The following is a 17794-nucleotide window of genomic DNA, read 5'->3' as shown; positions in this document are numbered from 1 at the left end:
TTTACCTTAGTGTTAAACAAACGTAATATCACATTGAGTTTATATACGTTTGAAACGTAACACCACATTGTGTTTTACAACGTAACATCATAATCAGCCTACGTGGTAACAAACGTCACGTCACATTTAGTTCATATAATAAACCTTGGTGTTTTAGAAGCGTAAAAGATAACGGGACACCATGAAGTGCACAAACTAATTTCAACATTGCTGCCAAAAGTTATACTGACTTGCATTACAAATACCAATGAAATTCTTGGTTTGAAAGCTTATTATGGTCATTTATATTAACTTCAATGTGTACTTCTGGGTAGTGATCAACTTTGACGTCTCCGCGACATCGATGTCTGGAAATGACTTCAGCTATTCTATGGTTTAACATTCCTGAACGAAACTTTATCGTTAAGTCTACCACTACTGGTTTACCAGTGAAAATGTCTTCAACGCGAAAATAGTTGTCTGTTACGACACGTCTTTCAAACTCAAAGTTTGTCTCTTGCAAACGAAAGTTCTTCTCCGAATCTTTAAGATATGGCGAATATCCGCAGCAATGATAAAGGAATGTATTTTCCACAGAAAAACACGAATCTTCCTTTAAATGGTTTATATTTAAAATGTGTCTAATATCAATCCCAACGGATAAGAAAACGAATTCATTGTCCGATATTTTACCTTTGAAAATGTTCAAGCGTCGTCCAAGTCGTTGAGATATGTTGACGTCATTTGTGTAGCACAGATATGACGTATTTGTTTCGCGTTCTTCCAGTTGGACGCTGGGTGAGAATATCAGCCTGGGAAATGTACTGAGTGGTTCGTGATGAACTAGATCATGTGTTCCATATGTAACAATTAAACTGACGATGATGATTGAAGACGAAACGACTGCATCTAAAACCAAATAACGTTTTGTTTATTATAAAAAAAACGTTTAATTGAATCTACCTACAACATTTTTGAGATTTTAAATGTAAGGGTCTCTCAACATTTTAACAGAATAATCTTAAATAGTTCTTTATGGAGGAACTTCAAACAGTTTTCTAGGCACATGTTCGTGAAAGGTGTCGTATAACCACATATATGAGCCGCGTCACGACAAAACCAACATAATGCGTTTGCGACCAGCATGGGTCCAGACCAGCCTGCGCATCCGCGCAGTCTGATCAGGATCCATGCTGTTCGCTTACAAACCCTATTACAAGTAGAGAAACTGATAGCGAACAGCGACATGTAAATCTATGACTTTTTATTGCTTCAATTCACAGTGAACTGTCAGATGTAATTTTTCACTTTAACATTGCCATATCAAACTTTTGAATAAAAAAAAAACAAGAAAATAAAACAAACAATACACTTAGTGCGATCAAACACAGTATACTGGTAGGTCATATAGGAAAGATGATTTCGGCTAACCTCGGGTGTTACAAATTTCAAAGCAACACCAACCCCTCCTGCTGGAGCTAAGAGATGTATATAGACTCCAGTTATTGGAGGAAAAAAAATCTGGAAACAAAGTGATCCTTCGGAAGCATTAATCACAACAAAATTACAAGAGAATTGCAGACTCGGTTTGATTGAGTCTGTACATGAGGGATAATGAATAAGTGCAACATCCCTCACGCCCCCTAGCACCGGCTTGAGCGGTACTCAATTCTCAACACTTAATAGTGCTGGCATCAATGATCCCGAAGGACCAGAAAAATATAACAACACTGAAGTGAAGTATGGGGCAACTTTTTACAGCTGCCACACAGCACTTGACACCCATTAGTCTCACTACAATCACACAGGGATAAACGGTGACTGTTATTCTTATGCCTCAGATCAATCCTTAAAGCAGCATGCCTCCAGTTGAGCGAAATTATTTCAATAAATTAAACTTGAGAAAAATGTACTAAGATTTTAGGAAAAGTAACAAGATTCAAGAGTCAACTAATAATTTACATGTTATGAGCGATTAATAGTGAGTTTTCAACTTTAATGGGATGTAAACATAATATTTTACTGTACAGCGTTTTCTAAATACGCAGTAAAGAACTTAATTTACTTGGCAACATTTTGATCTTTTATGGTAATTAAACGGGTGGGTTGTAACATCCATTGATAATGGTGGTAAATTCCTTTTTTGTGGTTTTACTCTGGCAATAATTGATACATTTATTTTCATTTTCAAATAGTTCTGAAAAAATAAGCTTAATCTGGAGGCGTGCTGCTTAAAAGGCAATCCCTCAGCCACAGCAGGTGAATTAATTGTTTATCTTACACATAGCTTTTATTTCTTTTTAAATTGTCACCGACATGTTCTTATTTAAATGCAAGTACATATTTTGCTTGTCTCTTTTAAAAAGAAGTATTTGATTATGTACAGTACGTTTCGTTTAAATGGAACTGGAGCAGTAAAATTATATACTAACGGAACAAGAATCAAAGCATTTTTACAAAAGCATACATCTTGAAGCATTGTACAATCTGTTGTTTTACAATTCTTTTACAATTTCTTTAAATAGATAACATTTTTGATACCATAAAAATGAATGAAAAATGTTTTTTCTCGTAACCTGATCCGATGTGGAAATGTTCTATTCAGTTTCTTACAACAGACCGCGATAATGCTTAGCTCTATCTATATATAAATGATATATTCCTCTTTGGTTTTGTTTGTTTGGATTTTTACGGCATGTCAACATATAACTGGCCATATCGTGCCGAATGCTATAATATGCTTACAATGTTATGTAATGTTTTGTAAATGACAATAAAAATAAGCCAATTAGATCTTAGAGTACAAGTTTATCTCTTTTAAATAATCAATGATGTTTTTGATGGAATTGTGTTAAAGAATTCTTTGAATGAGTTTACATGATAAAATCTATTACGGGCCTGTGAAAAAGAAAAAAATGTTTGACAGTAAAATTTTCATTACAAGCTACACAGAAAGGAGCATTGTCATTCGTGTGGAGATATTAAGAGTGGGTAATTTTAGTGTGTCCAATTCGGCATCGAAGAAGAACTATTTGATGATGGCGGTTTGACAGAGATAGAGATTCTATATGGTTATGATTTACAAAATGCAGTTATAAACACATGCTTCAGTACTCTCGAACAAAACTTGGCGCACTATACGTTTTCTGTATAAATAGATGTCCTTTAAATACCGGTATAACCATAGATATTCAAAATGGCGAGATAGCAAAATGTGTTTCGAGTTTTTCTCTTAGCTAAGAGATAATATAAAAGAAGACCACTCTGTGCTTCCGTAGCTATGTGCTTTTGTTACAAATTGAATTGTTTAATTATATAGTGTATAATTGTCTATTGTGACTTATCTTAAAACCCTTTTCACTGCATTGCATATTAATTCATATCAGAGAATTTGTGACAATAATTAGATCACTTCTGTTTGATTGTTCAGTCAATTAAACCATTAAAATCATACATTTCTTGTTCGACTTCACTTTATATTGTGATGCTTGTTAGTATAGGAATACAAATGACATACCGTGTCACCATAACCAAATATTTAAAATGTATTAAACTAGAAGCTTATTTCATTATTTTCTGATGCTGATCAAATTGCGTACTTACTTTTCTTGTTCTTGTGAACTGTATTTATACAGTACCAGAATGGACCTACATTACCGAGCTTTTTTGGCATTGTTAGAGATACTCCTGCCCTCGTTACATATGTCCTCGTTGAATGATAAAACTTAATTGAAGATAAGCATATAAGTTCATCAATTAGGGAACGTTTAAAGATTCGTGATAAGATACAAGGGTTTGCAGACAATGCCATGACTTCGATGAAAACGATCATTGTGTCAATAAATAGAAAAGGTCACGCACGAGGTCACCATGCAAAATTTTATGTGCATATCCGACACGTGCCATGTATAATGTACACGCTATTCAGCACGAGTTAATATATACATCTTACACGATGTTAAGTTTCCAATATACATTGTTATGTAATAGGTCGTATAATCAAACTTCATGTGATTATTATATGTTAACCGGAAATCACTCGTCATTTGCTCAAATATAGATCAGTCAAGCACAAAACCACCAGAATTTCAACATTTTCTTTTTTGTTATCCATATTTGAAAACCATCGTTTCTAAAATTAAGATAATTACTAACAGTAAAAAGTATTAAACTACACTATATGTATTAACTTTATTAACCGGCATATGCAAGAAATGTCACACTCGAGCAAGTTGTTCGCTCGATTATAGACTAAAGAAGCTATCGATAGTTTCATCTTGAATAGTTTAAACTCCAGTCTTAATTCAAATGTATATTTCATTTCAGAAAATTAAAAATGGCGCGCAAATGTTTTATCAGCATATAAAACTAAAAAGGCACTTTTAATCTTGTTCAAAGCTCTGCACAGGCTAAAAGCAGCGTAAGTTTGGTTCACATACAATATTCAGACATATGATTGATACAAATAAAGGTATGATCACCCTAACGGGCACTATAAGGAACTGGAAAATTGACCACATAGGTCAGATATATATCTTAAAGGACACATGTATGCAAAAATTAAACAAACTTTACCGTACGGAAATAGAGTTATGGCCACTTTTCTGGGATGTTATAAAGGCCCTTTTTCAGAAATAAGGAACCTTTAATTATTCTACAATATTATCCTTATGAAAAATGTTTTCACGTTAACTTTTGGTGAGAAACAAAAAGTACCATCAGGGGCAACACAACAAACAACTCATTTACAAATATTCTGGAAACAACGCATTTATATTTACTCTAGAAACAACGCAATTACAAATATTCTAGAAACAACGCATTTATAATTACTCTAGAAACAACGCATTTCCAAATATTCTAGAAACAACTCAATTACAAATATTCTAGAAACAACACAATTACAATAATTTTAGTCACTATGTTACAGTAATAAATAAACATTTCAAATTTTAGTACATAATGGTAATGTTCACTCATTTGTATATAAGGTCCACATAATCTGATTTTTTATGGTCAGCCCGGTTGTCATGACAATGATAAGGTGTCATCACCCTTTTTAAGTGTAAGTTCCTCCTTAAAGATGACTTTTTCAGAACTTGATAGATCTACATATGGGTATAGATCTAAAACTTACTATTACATCTGCTTATAGACAATCATGCTTGAGTAAGTTTATGATTTCCTTTCTTTACGTGATCAAATGTCTTTTAAAGAGTTTTAATTTTATTTTATCAACAACTTCTTGAAGACATTTTGTGTTCAAACTTCAGTGTTTACCTTAGTACTTTTTTAAGTATTCTCATGTGGGACAGTATGTTGGATATTTAAGAACAAAAATTCGCATATCACATCTGTTTTAATTAAATAAATAAAATTAGAAGAGAATAAACCATATGATATGTGAAGGAAACACCTACGTGATTCGATCACATTTATACATCTTTTCTATACCTCTATTAAGACAGCGAGTAAATGACGGAAAATAGTACAGGAGTACTAAAATACTTCGCGCGAAATAAATTCTTAATGTATCTGCATAATTAATTGGAAAAGGACATTTATAATTGACTAAGCGAAACCCTGTAGCAATAATACTTTTAGTACTCGCCAACGGGTAGAATTTAAATCCACTTACAAACGCATCAGCCATTGGATAAAAGTGCACTGGTGGATTGTAAAGGGAAGGAATAAGAATATTCTGTTCAATAGCGTGACATATCATGTTGGCTTTCTCATAACCATCAATGCATATATTATACTTATTGTCTATCCCTAACAGATATCCAATCCATCGCCAAAAGTAAACATAATCGTCAAGATCGCCGTTAGAACAACGGATTCCAAACTTATCCGGATACATTATAATACTACCCATGAAACCACTTTGGACTAACCCCATCTCATATTGTGAAATGTAAATATGATGATCACTTTTATCTTCCTTTCTAGCAAAGGTACAATTATTTACTTCATCTGAAGAATGGTCATTTTCTTGCATAAGAGTTCTCGCGTCTGAGTGCAGTTTCCGCACCGAGCGGATGGACTTAGAAGCAGAGGATAGCGGATCCCATACATTCCCATAATGCCATTTCAAGACGTGCATCGTTGTACCCATGTAGCGTTTAAAGGAGGAAAATGGTGATGATGTCATTCCAGTGCACACAAGAACTTTCAAAAACCTATTTATGCTTAGTCCGCAAATTAATGACATCATCATTGCGATTAGACACTTGCTGATATTCTTCTTGAAAAAATTTCGCCCTCTGTTAAATTTGTCAATGTCAAGGTCTTCTGGATGTTGTAACCAAAGCTCTTTTTCATATTCATCATCATCATCAAATGCAGGAATCTCGTCTCCTTTCTGCAAATTTTCAAGCGCTTCAGACATCTGAATAAAAAATATGTTGGGCATTTCTAGTGCATTTGTAAGTAATACGGTCAAGTGCAACTATATTTTGTTTGTTTACATTATATTTCAATTTAACATAATCATTCTTGTTACATGTTTTATGCAATGTTTAGATAAAAATATGAGATGCACTCATTTAACCATAATTATCTGTATTTTATCTATGATTATGAGTTTGTAACAACCGGCAATGTATGCACTAGGTACACTCATGAAATACAAAACACATGCTAAAAACATTTTTTAATTGTACTATTTCAAATTCAGTCAAGATTATCAAATAAATGTAATTTTACCTGGCCTTTATAAATAAGTACTAATATTGCAGCTTTTCCGTTCTGATTAGGCACCAAGTTGAAAATGAGACACAACCTTCAGATTTTCAAACTTCCTATCTATCGACAAACAGCCCTGAAATATATATGTTTCATAAAATACATTTATAAACACCAAACACAACACTTGATTGAATACATACCTTACTCCTAAAACTAAGTTGTAGCATTGTCTGATAAAAATTCTAGTAACTATACAGAGATCTTTAAAAAAGGAATGACACCTTAACCACATTGTTTAGTGCTATACATCGGCAAAGATAATAGAAACAAGTAGTGTGCATTGCTGAGTGCTCTAACTTGCACTGACCTTTTGGAGCGTTTATGAATTTAATATAATTGATAAACTACATCTAACATTTTATATACATATTCTTGGGATTCGATTTCAATCTTCAAATTTGGCGGTATTCGGCGAATAGCCAACGATCTGAGACGTAACTGATAGAGACCTGTTCTAACAAGAAAAATATTACATACATTCGTATGTAATATAGGTACGATTGCATACTACTTTTTGTGACGACTTTTTATGTTTGCTGCATTAAAGGTGTAATGTAAAATGAACAAACATGTCATGAGATATTTTATATCTTTAAACATTTTCATGGAAAGTAATTAATGTATCATCATATTAAAGTTGCATGCTTTCAGATGAGAAAAATGATTTCAAAGAAATCAAAATATGAAAAGAAAATTCACGGTCAATTGACTGCTTTGAAGCAAAATCACAGAATAAAATTACAGGAAATGAAAAACCTTTTTAATACACTAAAGGTAGAATTTCATTGTAAGTCATAGTCACAGATAAAGGTGTGAACTAATGTCGTGTTCATTAAAATTATTCCGTTAATAAACATATAACAATCATATTTACAAATGAATAGATAAAACAACAATCCCAGAAGCATTTAAGATAATAACAATCATTAGAAAAAAATAAATGCATATAAATTGTAAATTTGTGTATGACAACTCACCCCCTAAACAAAACATAATAGACTCAACCAAAACAAGCGTCTGCTTCTTTATCTAACTATGTAGTTGCATGACCATGATCAGCAATAGCAAACCAAATGTAAGAGCTAAAGCTATTGTAAAAATAATATTATGACCACAGCAGATTTCGTACAGAAAATAGCCACATGGACAAAGAATCTGGATTAATCTACATGTAGTAATGTCAGTCTTAATGAAAGAGTCTTGATTGATAAAATCAGGGTCTTTCAAATAGAATGGTCCGGAACGAAAAATTCCTAATTTCATTGAAAATCTATAAAATTGTTACTTTTTAAAGTAAAAACTAATTATGCAATGTTGCCAGGATTAGTTTCCAGTAATTGTTTGATCGATTTAACAAAGCATTACCTTATTTGACTTTTTAATGGTGACGTACTTTGCCAGATCACGCAGTCGGTAAGTAACATAATTACGTGACTCAACCGAGACATCTTTTTCGTAGAATTGGTCCGACTCCAGACCATTCTATTTGAAAGACCCTGATAAAATTAATGAGTAATCAACACAATGCCCCTATGAATAGAATATATAGAGAGCAATGTAATTTTCAAAACGCTAGTTCTTGGTTAAATGAAATTAAAACGTTACTCGGTAGTTTTAGTGTCAGTTTACGTTGTTGAATACTACAAAAAATTTAAAGTTGATTTTTGCGTTGAAAAATATTTAGACATCTTAACTAATAGTAAACTGAAACAGCTCTACACTACATAAAAAATTAGGAAATCAGCACATAATCTTAAATTAAAGTGGATAGATATACTGGCATTTAGTCAAAATATATTGACGTGCCACAGCTTGATTCTGAGATATTTTCGTTCTGGGGCAGAATTTCGCTTTGTAGAGGCAAGAATTGCCCAGACACAAAAACAGCACAATATCGCGCAGTACAATTAGTTGGGACTATACTGGCATGAAAGACGAATAAAATAGTTTGTCCATTTGCTATCTACGGTTGTATTTAAACATGTTAAAGCGAGCTATGGATTATTCACATCATTTTCTTCACTAAAACAGATACTGCCTAAAAATATGTACATTTTGATATTAAATTAACTCCTTAGTCGATATATGCCTCCCCATTAGTTACGGGAGATACAGTTTTTAAACATCTCCAACGGAAAAAGTACGGCATGTTATATAAATTTGGTGACATATATATCTTCCTAATGTTGGGTCTGATTTACAATGATATACTCATATTTAAAACAAGTAATCGACTTACCAACTATCTACATATTGTTTTCCCACATGTAACCTTATGACAAACTCTTAATCCGGAAAAAATCCAACAATTTAACAAATATTACGACGTGCAAATAAAATAGTGCAGATTTTTTAAACCCAAAGATTAGGAACTACCGAACCCAAAATTCAATGTGTTTCAGTGGTCAATACATTTCACACACAACAATCAACGTGCTTGCAAACTTTCAATAAAATGTACTAATTAAAATACATTATATATGCAACAAATATGTACATGTTTCGTTACAGAAAAATATGTGTCAGCAGGTTTAGAAATGTAAAACGCTCTGTTTTGAAAAAGTAATATCCATTAGCGGTGTCTTTCAAATTTGAAAGCCCCTACATTCATTGAGACTAATGAAATGAAACGTTTCAGACTTGTTATGAATAATAACTGAACTGAAGATCTGTAAAAAATGAAATAAGCTCTGAAATGCGTAAATATCGGGAAATTCATTGATAAATAGTATATAATATAGAAATAGGTCATTCATAGGCGATTCATTTACTTGGAAAAACAAATAGCCAACACTGGTCAATATTTTAACATCAAAAGTAATATATTTAGAGATATCTAGGTCTTAAAACAACTGTTTTAGAAATCAAGAGTCCTTTGATTTGTGCCACTTTTACTCTTTGCTGAAGGTATTTTATAAGTAATGCAAACTTTTGACACAGTAAACATACAAAGAACTGAATATGTAGTTTGTTGAATATGTCTGAATATATCAGCAGTGTGTACATGAGGTCATTCTATCATGACCCCTTAGATATCCGCCTACCTTTCACATATCTCACTAAACTATAAAAAGATATACATGTCGCATGGTTTTGGCACTTTCAAAATTATATATTTTTAATTGTTTATTTATGGCGATAAATTTACCTTAAGATACATTTTCAAAATTTCATTGGTTGATTTATTATTTTTCTGCTTAAAATTGTATTTTATTGATTAACTTATTACTTATACGTAAGACATATTCTGATAAATTGTGTTGGTTTTGCTTCATGCTATTCCGGGGACCTATTTCATCATACAACAACAACAACAAATAGTACTGTAAAAAAGTTCAAATGTCAAATTATCACGGTATATACACTTAATAGCGAGCTCGTCGAGCTGGCCCGAAGGGCCTGCTCGCAAAGCGAGCTTTACGGTAACGCGAGTACCAGCTAAGTGATGGTTTTGAAAACTTTCGTCCAAAGTACCGAATTGGACACATCGCAACCTTTCGAATTTAAAGATAACGATAAAAACTGAGGAATTCTGACTGAAAACGGATGTGTAGACTGGTCACCGCGCACGTCTATGGGAACCATAATTGGACAGGGAACCAGAATAACGGAAGCTGTGTATAAAATTGTAAATTGAAGGCGCCATTTTGTTTGAAAAATCTGATAAAAAATAAACAATTTTTTGTCGAATTTTGTTGTGAAAACTATCTAGAATGAAAGTAAATGGTCTAACTAAGAAAATGAATCCGAACACCAATATCTTTTATTCAGTCGTTAACGCTGTACAGACGTTTAAAGCATTGTTTACGTGACGTCACAATGTAGCGCCAAACAGCACGTGCAAAACAAACAAATCAATTACGCTATTTTAATGTCGCAAACGTTTTATTTCACTTTTAATAGCGAGCTCGACGAGCTGGCCCGAAGGGCCTGCTCGCAAAGCGAGCTTTACGGTAACGCGAGTACCTGCTAAGTGATGGTTTTGAAAACTTTCGTCCAAAGTACCAAATTGGACACATCGCAACCTTTCGAATTTAAAGATAACGGTAAAAACTGAGGAATTCTGACTGAAAACGGATGTGTAGACTGGTCACCTGCGCACGTATATGGGAACCATAATTGGACAAGGAACCAGAATAACGGAAGCTGTGTATAAAAAATGAAAATAGAAGGCGCCATTTTGTTTGAAATCTGATAAATAAAAACAATTTTTTGTCGAATTTTGTTGTGAAAACTATCTAGAATGAAAGAAAATGGTCTAACTAAGAAAATGAATCCGAACACCAATATCTTTTATTCAGTCGTTAACGCTGTACAGACGTTTAAAGTATTGTTTACGTGACGTCACAATGTAGCGCCAAACAGCACGTGCAAAACAAACAAATCAAGTACGCTATTTTAATGTCGCAAACGTTTTACATTTATTTCACTTTAAATAATCTTTAGATCTCTATTTCGCTTGAAAAATTATAGAGTGAAATAAAATAAACAAAGTTTTATCAACGTTTTCAAAACTCGTTATTCATTTCACGACAGGGACGGGGCCATATTTAACACAGTACGTGTGACGTCACACGCACTCGATCGTCACTGCATTTGAGATTATTTCATACTATTTCACATAAATAAGTACATCGAGCTCGCTTTTAGGCTTTGCCTTTTTCATATTAATCTTTATTTCGCTTGAAAAATTAAAGAGAGAAATAAAATAAACAAAGTTTTATAAACGTTTTCAAAACTCGTTATTTATCTAACGACATGGGCGGAGCCATTTTTAACACAGTACGTGTGACGTCACACGCACTCGTCACTGCATTTGAAATAAAAATGAGCTATTACGGGGAAGTCAAAGGCTTTGGCTTGCCCGGCTATAGACTACACGTGTATATTTAAAAGAAAATCAAATAAAAAACAATTAAAAAATATATAAAATTCTATACCTATCAACGAAATTTTCAGTGTCAGTTCTAGTCGGGCGCCGCCATTTACAATGTAACTCAATGATAATAGGCGGGGTATTCCGATTACGGAACAAATCTCAACTTTTCGGATAAATGATAATCGTCGAGTGTTCCGAGTGAAAACAGAAGCGGTGCACGAATAACGCCTTTAAGACGGAAAGAATGAAAGGAATTTCTAACGACTTCCCCGTTCATAGGCTTTGCCTAATTTCATATTATTTCATACTATTTCACGTTAAAAGTACATCGAGCTCGCTTTGAGGCTTTGCCTTTTTCATATTAGCGAGCTCGACGAGCTGGCCCGAAGGGCCTGCTCGCAAAGCGAGCTTTACGGTAACGCGAATACCTGCTAAGTGATGGTTTTGAAAACTTTCGTCCAAAGTACCGAATTGGACACATCGCAACCTTTCGAATTTAAAGATAACGATAAAAACTGAGGAATTCTGACTGAAAACGGATGTGTAGACTGGTCACCCGCGCACGTTTATGGGAACCATAATTAGACAGGGAACCAGAATAACGGAAGCTGTGTATAAAAAATGAAAATCGAAGGCGCCATTTTGTTTGAAATCTGATAAATAAAAACAATTTTTTGTCGAATTTTGTTGTGAAAACTATCTAGAATGAAAGAAAATGGTCTAACTAAGAAAATGAATCCGAACACCAATATCTTTTATTCAGTCGTTAACGCTGTACAGACGTTTAAAGTATTGTTTACGTGACGTCACAATGTAGCGCCAAACAGCACGTGCAAAACAAACAAATCAAGTACGCTATTTTAATGTCGCAAACGTTTTACATTTTATTTCACTTTAAATAATCTTTAGATCTCTATTTCGCTTGAAAAATTATAGAGTGAAATAAAATAAACAAAGTTTTATCAACGTTTTCAAAACTCGTTATTCATTTCACGACAGGGGCGGAGCCATGTTACTGCATTTGAAATAAAAATGAGCGATTATTTCATTCTATTTCACTTAAAAAGTACATCGAGCTCGCTTTGAGGCTTTGCCTTTTTCATATTAAATTTTCAAAATGTGCACCTTTTATGTCTTTATATCTTTTTGTTCATCAATATTTTTTACAAAATTTTGTGCTCTGGCTATTGCATTTCCACACTTTCCCGTGCTGAAGCTTGTCAGTTTTAATTATGCGGCGCGCCTTCAACTATGAACAAACGAAATTCATTCAATGCACGAAAAAAATGTGAGAATGGGTGAAATAAAATTACACATGATATTCTTGGATACGACAGAGATCCACATATCAGAAAAACATAATATGGGTTGATTATCTATACAGCCCTGGGATTGGTCAACGCTAAAGTACAACAAACAGAGGTTGGTAACAAAATTAATTTGTTTAAATATTTCTTTTAATTCCTTTTAATTGTAAAAGCAGAAAATCCTTTAAGACCAATTTCTATCAAAAACGAACATAAATGCATATATTTATTTACTAATTACATATCTGTATCATTTGTAGGTTGCTCAACGCATGGGTGTACACCGCAATAACATAAGAAAGTTAATCATTAAGTACAGAGCAACTGGCTGCGTTGATGACCTTTCGCCGACCACCTGAACGATGTACAACAGCCGCACAAGATAATCACAGCGCAAGATAATCACATCGTACAACTACATCATCAGCAGAGAAGACGTACAGCTGTCATTACGGTCAAACAAACCCTCGGGACACACGGACAAAACATCTCTGCACATACCGTTAGAAAGCGCCTTCGATCGCTTGCCGATATGCGATGAAGACGGTCCTTTAACGGTCTTGTATTGACTCAGAGGCATCGAAGACAGCGATATCGATGGGCTCGACGTCATATTAGAACCACACAAGCAGAATGAATACATGTTCTCTTTACAGATGTTAAGAAATTCTGCCTACGAGAAAATGGCTGTCGTTCAAGGGTATATCTACAACGAGAGAACGATTAACCGACAACTGCATCATCGAATCTGATAGATGTGGGGGTGGGTCTGTAGTAGTTTCGGGAAGTTTCTCTCTACATCACAAAAAACTAATATGGTGTTCATTAACGGCAATCTTACCGCCGCTCGGTATCAACACGAAGTTCTCCAAACTGACGTATTGCCCCTGTTTAGAAACAACAGATGGTTACAGATGTTGCAAGATAGCACACCAGCCTACACGACAAGAGCAACAACAGTCTTTCTAAATGCAAACAAAAATCAACGTGATGGAGATACCACCATAGTCTCCAAATGTAATAGAAAATGTATGTGATGAACTGAATCGCCGCGTACGAAGGACCAGTGCAGTGCCACAAACTATCGCCGAGTTACGTGCAAAAGTCATTTAAGAGTAGGCAAATATACCCCAAATTATCAACGACGGTATGTAACACCGATACGACGACGCTGCCAGGCTGTAATAAACAGTCAGGGTGGGCACACGCGGTATTAGGACATCATTCTGTTCATCGACTTTCGACAGGCACTCCCATCATTTAGAAAAAAAAACTTTAACTTGTATCTTGAATGAAAAGCAAAACAAATAAAAATGAGAATGTGTCACTTTTCTTTATTATTGAAAATTTCAACATGATCGGGCAAATATTGATACACACATTAGACCATTTATACATGTGTCACAAATTAAAATTATATGTTAATGCCAGTTGTGGCTTTCCATACATATATTTAAGCAAAAACATCGTGCACGCGCGTTTTTATTCGGTTGCGTTTAGGTTTTACTGTATATGTTTAACTTCCGGTATTAAATCGGTAAAACTCAACAATTTCCGTCAATAATTAGTCCAGTCATTCTAGCTCAAAATAGAGCCAAACCTCAAACAAATTGCAACAGAAAACATTTCGAGTGTTTTGACACCCCAGACCTATATTGTATAACATATCAAAAGTCTAAAAAAAATCTAAATTGGAGAATGTACATTGTCAATCTCACCCGTGCAATATCGTAAACACTGGCCACTCGTTCTTTGGTGTACTTGTCCAATTGTTTTGTTTGTTGTATATGTTTCTATGTAAAAAATATCCATTGGTTCTTCTAAATATTCTTACTTTCTGCGCACTGTTTGCTTTTTCTGTCCCGCTCACTTTTTACAGTCATCTCTCACAAGTCAAACGTATAGTTAATTCGTTTGCTATCATTCAATAAATCTACATATACTTTATTTCAATTTATATTAAAATAGTTTATATAAGTAAATATCTTCATACAAACGCTGTGGTAAAAAATAATATCATTAATATTAAAGTATTAATTGTATATCTTTTTGTATTTTCTTATTTTGCGTCAATTGTGTATATATTGTTATTTAATTGTATTTTGTTTGCCCTGTCCTGTTTTTCTTTGGGGTCCTCCTGGGCTCCTTGTCGCTGGCGCTTGTTGCTGGGTCGGGTGGGGGCTGCGTTCATTGAATGCCGCCTTTCCTTGTCGATCTTGTTTATCATATTTTATATGTATTGTATTTGTAAAATGTATAATTATTTTATTATAATTATTTTATTATATTTTTAGAAACCATTTTTACTTAAAATGATAAATACATCAAACCTACGCCCAAAGTTTGTTTCTTTCCAGTGTAAAAATAATTTACCCTGCAACACATGCACACTTATAAAACTTGTTAAGTGTATATTATACTGAAAAGAGATTCAATCAGAAAAAAAAATGTAATGATATATATGCATTCCAGCTACACTATATGCATAATGTACTTGTAACAGGTACTGTATTTACTCTTTCGTTTACTTAATGCTTTTTTAATATGATGATATAGGAAACTTGGAAATATCACTCTGAGAAATGTGTGTACATGTTTATTCTACAATTTCACCTTCAACTTTTATTATTAAAGCAGCACGCCTCCGGATTTATCCTAATTTGCATGAAAATTTTGAAATGTATTTAAATGTAAATATTGTGAAATGAACAAAGACAGTACTTGACACATTACAATCGGCACTTTAAATCCACGTAAATTACCAAAAAAGAAGTCAAAATATGCATAAATAGCCCTTACTGCGTTAGTAACGTAGTAGAAATATGGTGATAAATACGACAAAATACAGTCATTAATTGCACATAAGATATAAATTATCACTTGAATCTTTAATTTGATCACTTTTCTCAAAATTTTAGTATGGTTTTTCCAAGTTTAATGTTCTTGAAATATTTTGGGTCATCTGGAGGCATGCAGCTTTAATGACGAAGTGTATTAATTTAGATACAGTTTCACCACGTATACAGCTATATTTAGTTCCATGGTATCACCACCTGTGTATGGCCTTTGACAAAAGTCAGATACAATATCTAACTGTCCGGTTAAACCGTAAGATATTGCTGACCGGAATGATAGCGATATGTCTCTCGGTATATAAGGCCATGTCAGCGAGTATAAATCCTGTCCTTAGGCCGGATATTTGTATACAATGACGTCGAAACTTGCGCTACTGTTCTGGCTGCCGATCTGTTTAGCACAATGTAAGTATTTTAAGTAAGTTTAGTTGTATTCATAATGTATGCCGTGTTATTATTACATTTTATTTTCATTGTATGAATATAAATACTTCTTTTAAAACTGATCAGAATGCAATTTTTGGACACATAAATTTATGGTATTGCATTCTTGTCAATATTTAAAGAAATTTTGAAACCAATATATATCTAATTTCATTCCATATTCAAATATCAGCACAATTAAAAAGAAATACTAAAGTAAACAGCAATATCGTAATTGAAAGTGTAATTGATTTCAAAGAGCATTTTTTATTTAGATACATAAATTGATGATAATGAGTAAACAATTTTAAAACGTTCTACGTCATGTTTTCATATTTTGTGCGACAGTCGATCCAAATGCATTGAATCAAAACTTTGGCAGCGGGGGATTTGGTAACACGGGTACTGGTACAGCAAACTCAACTGGGCATTTTGATCCTAATGGTGCTAACTCCGGATTCGGTATGATGAACACTGGATCGAACACTACTAGTAACTTTGGGTCAGGTTTCGGAACAGGATCTGGCTTTGGAACTGGTGGTACAGGGTAAGTTGGGGTTTATTATTTGCACTAGGCGATTTTATTAACTCCCTCGGTTTGACATTGAATAAAAATTGATCAAAATATTAATCAATTTACATAAGAATATTTATGTAAGTTGAATCTTTAATGATTTTAGGGGATTCGGCACAGGGGGCACGGGAACAGGCAGTACAGGCACAGGAAGTACTGGCACGGGAAGTACTGGCACAGGAAGTACTGGGACCAGTGGAAGTGGCACTTTCGATCCAAACCAGTTCATTAATGGAGGCGGTACATCTGGAAGTTTCAATCCAAATACTTTGAATAACTTTGGTCAAACGAATGGTACAATGTCTTTTGGAAAGCGCAGATGAATAAATATTTTTTAACATGTCTAAATTGTGAGTTATTTTTCTTTGGGTAATATAAATTTTGTGACATAACTCGAGATAGGTTTTTCGCCCAAATAATTAACAACTATTTGTGATTAAACATGCATCATTAAGGTCATATCCTAAAGAACTTTTTAGGCAACAACAATTCTTATAAAACCTTGTTATGATTTACATGTAATTTATATCGGCTGCAACAGTTTATCAGTGCCTTACCGTGCCTATATTTCGAATGCAATAAAATATCACCCCTTAGCTATAAATTTACAATGTTTGAAGTATATACATGTACTACAATTCAACTTTCACATGTTTTTAATAATGTACATAAGGCAACTGAAAGTAACATTAGTAGCTACACGCGAATATGTAAAATAGAGAAAACCAAAATCCTTAAAGAACGTCCAGAGCGACAAAATGTTGCAGGCTGGGTTTGATTGAGCTTGTTCGTGGACGGTACTGGTAGGTGCAAACTATCATAACATTCAACACAACAAAATCAAAATTTACCCCTCGAGAGAAAAAAAAGCAATAAAAAAAGTGAAATGCACATAAGTTTTGATTGTGACTGACCACGAGCCATATGATTATAACATACCGGTATTGTAATAAAGTGCTAAGTTCCGACTTGTGCTTAAACCGTTGACAAGAAAAGCGATAATAAAAATATCCGGTTATATGGAATT

General features: G+C 33.7%; 3 protein-coding genes across 3 annotated transcripts; 1 reads left to right on the top strand and 2 right to left on the bottom strand.

Moving 5' to 3' along the window:
- Window positions 1-74: 74 nt before the first annotated feature.
- Window positions 75-4071, bottom strand: LOC132757934 (uncharacterized). Its single transcript, XM_060749436.1, has 2 exons — window positions 3583-4071; window positions 75-888 (listed from the first exon to the last, which is right to left on the bottom strand). Exons 1-2 carry the CDS (start codon window positions 3809-3811, stop codon window positions 236-238), a joined length of 882 nt encoding a protein of 293 aa, XP_060605419.1. The 5' UTR covers window positions 3812-4071; the 3' UTR covers window positions 75-235.
- Window positions 4072-5325: 1254 nt separating this feature from the next.
- LOC132757933 (uncharacterized) lies at window positions 5326-6826 on the bottom strand. The gene is made up of 2 exons (XM_060749435.1): window positions 6688-6826; window positions 5326-6370 (listed from the first exon to the last, which is right to left on the bottom strand). Exon 2 carries the CDS (start codon window positions 6368-6370, stop codon window positions 5396-5398), a length of 975 nt encoding a protein of 324 aa, XP_060605418.1. The 5' UTR covers window positions 6688-6826; the 3' UTR covers window positions 5326-5395.
- A 9267-nt stretch (window positions 6827-16093) lies between these two features.
- LOC132757932 (uncharacterized) lies at window positions 16094-17115 on the top strand. The gene is made up of 3 exons (XM_060749434.1): window positions 16094-16175; window positions 16542-16740; window positions 16874-17115. Exons 1-3 carry the CDS (start codon window positions 16124-16126, stop codon window positions 17088-17090), a joined length of 468 nt encoding a protein of 155 aa, XP_060605417.1. The 5' UTR covers window positions 16094-16123; the 3' UTR covers window positions 17091-17115.
- The last annotated feature ends 679 nt before the right edge of the window (window positions 17116-17794 follow it).

This window comes from Ruditapes philippinarum, unplaced genomic scaffold, assembly GCF_026571515.1.
Source record: "Ruditapes philippinarum isolate M1 unplaced genomic scaffold, ASM2657151v2 ctg730_1_1_1_1, whole genome shotgun sequence".
In the NCBI taxonomy this organism is placed as follows: Eukaryota; Metazoa; Mollusca; class Bivalvia; order Venerida; family Veneridae; genus Ruditapes; species Ruditapes philippinarum.
The sequence above is the reverse complement of the archived record's forward strand: the minus strand, read 5'-3'. Positions and strand labels throughout refer to the sequence as shown.

Bases quoted from the DNA above. Each gene is read 5' to 3' on its own strand.
- LOC132757934 (XM_060749436.1), bottom strand. From the start codon at position 3,811: ATGATCGTTTTCATCGAAGTCATGGCATTGTCTGCAAACCCTTGTATC. The intron at 889-3,582 runs GTAAGTACGCAA...ATTTGGTTTTAG, and splicing joins AGTTCACAAGAACAAGAAAA to ATGCAGTCGTTTCGTCTTCA.
- LOC132757933 (XM_060749435.1), bottom strand. From the start codon at position 6,370: ATGTCTGAAGCGCTTGAAAATTTGCAGAAAGGAGACGAGATTCCTGCA.
- LOC132757932 (XM_060749434.1), top strand. From the start codon at position 16,124: ATGACGTCGAAACTTGCGCTACTGTTCTGGCTGCCGATCTGTTTAGCA. The intron at 16,176-16,541 runs GTAAGTATTTTA...TTTGTGCGACAG, and splicing joins GCCGATCTGTTTAGCACAAT to TCGATCCAAATGCATTGAAT. The intron at 16,741-16,873 runs GTAAGTTGGGGT...TAATGATTTTAG, and splicing joins TTTGGAACTGGTGGTACAGG to GGGATTCGGCACAGGGGGCA.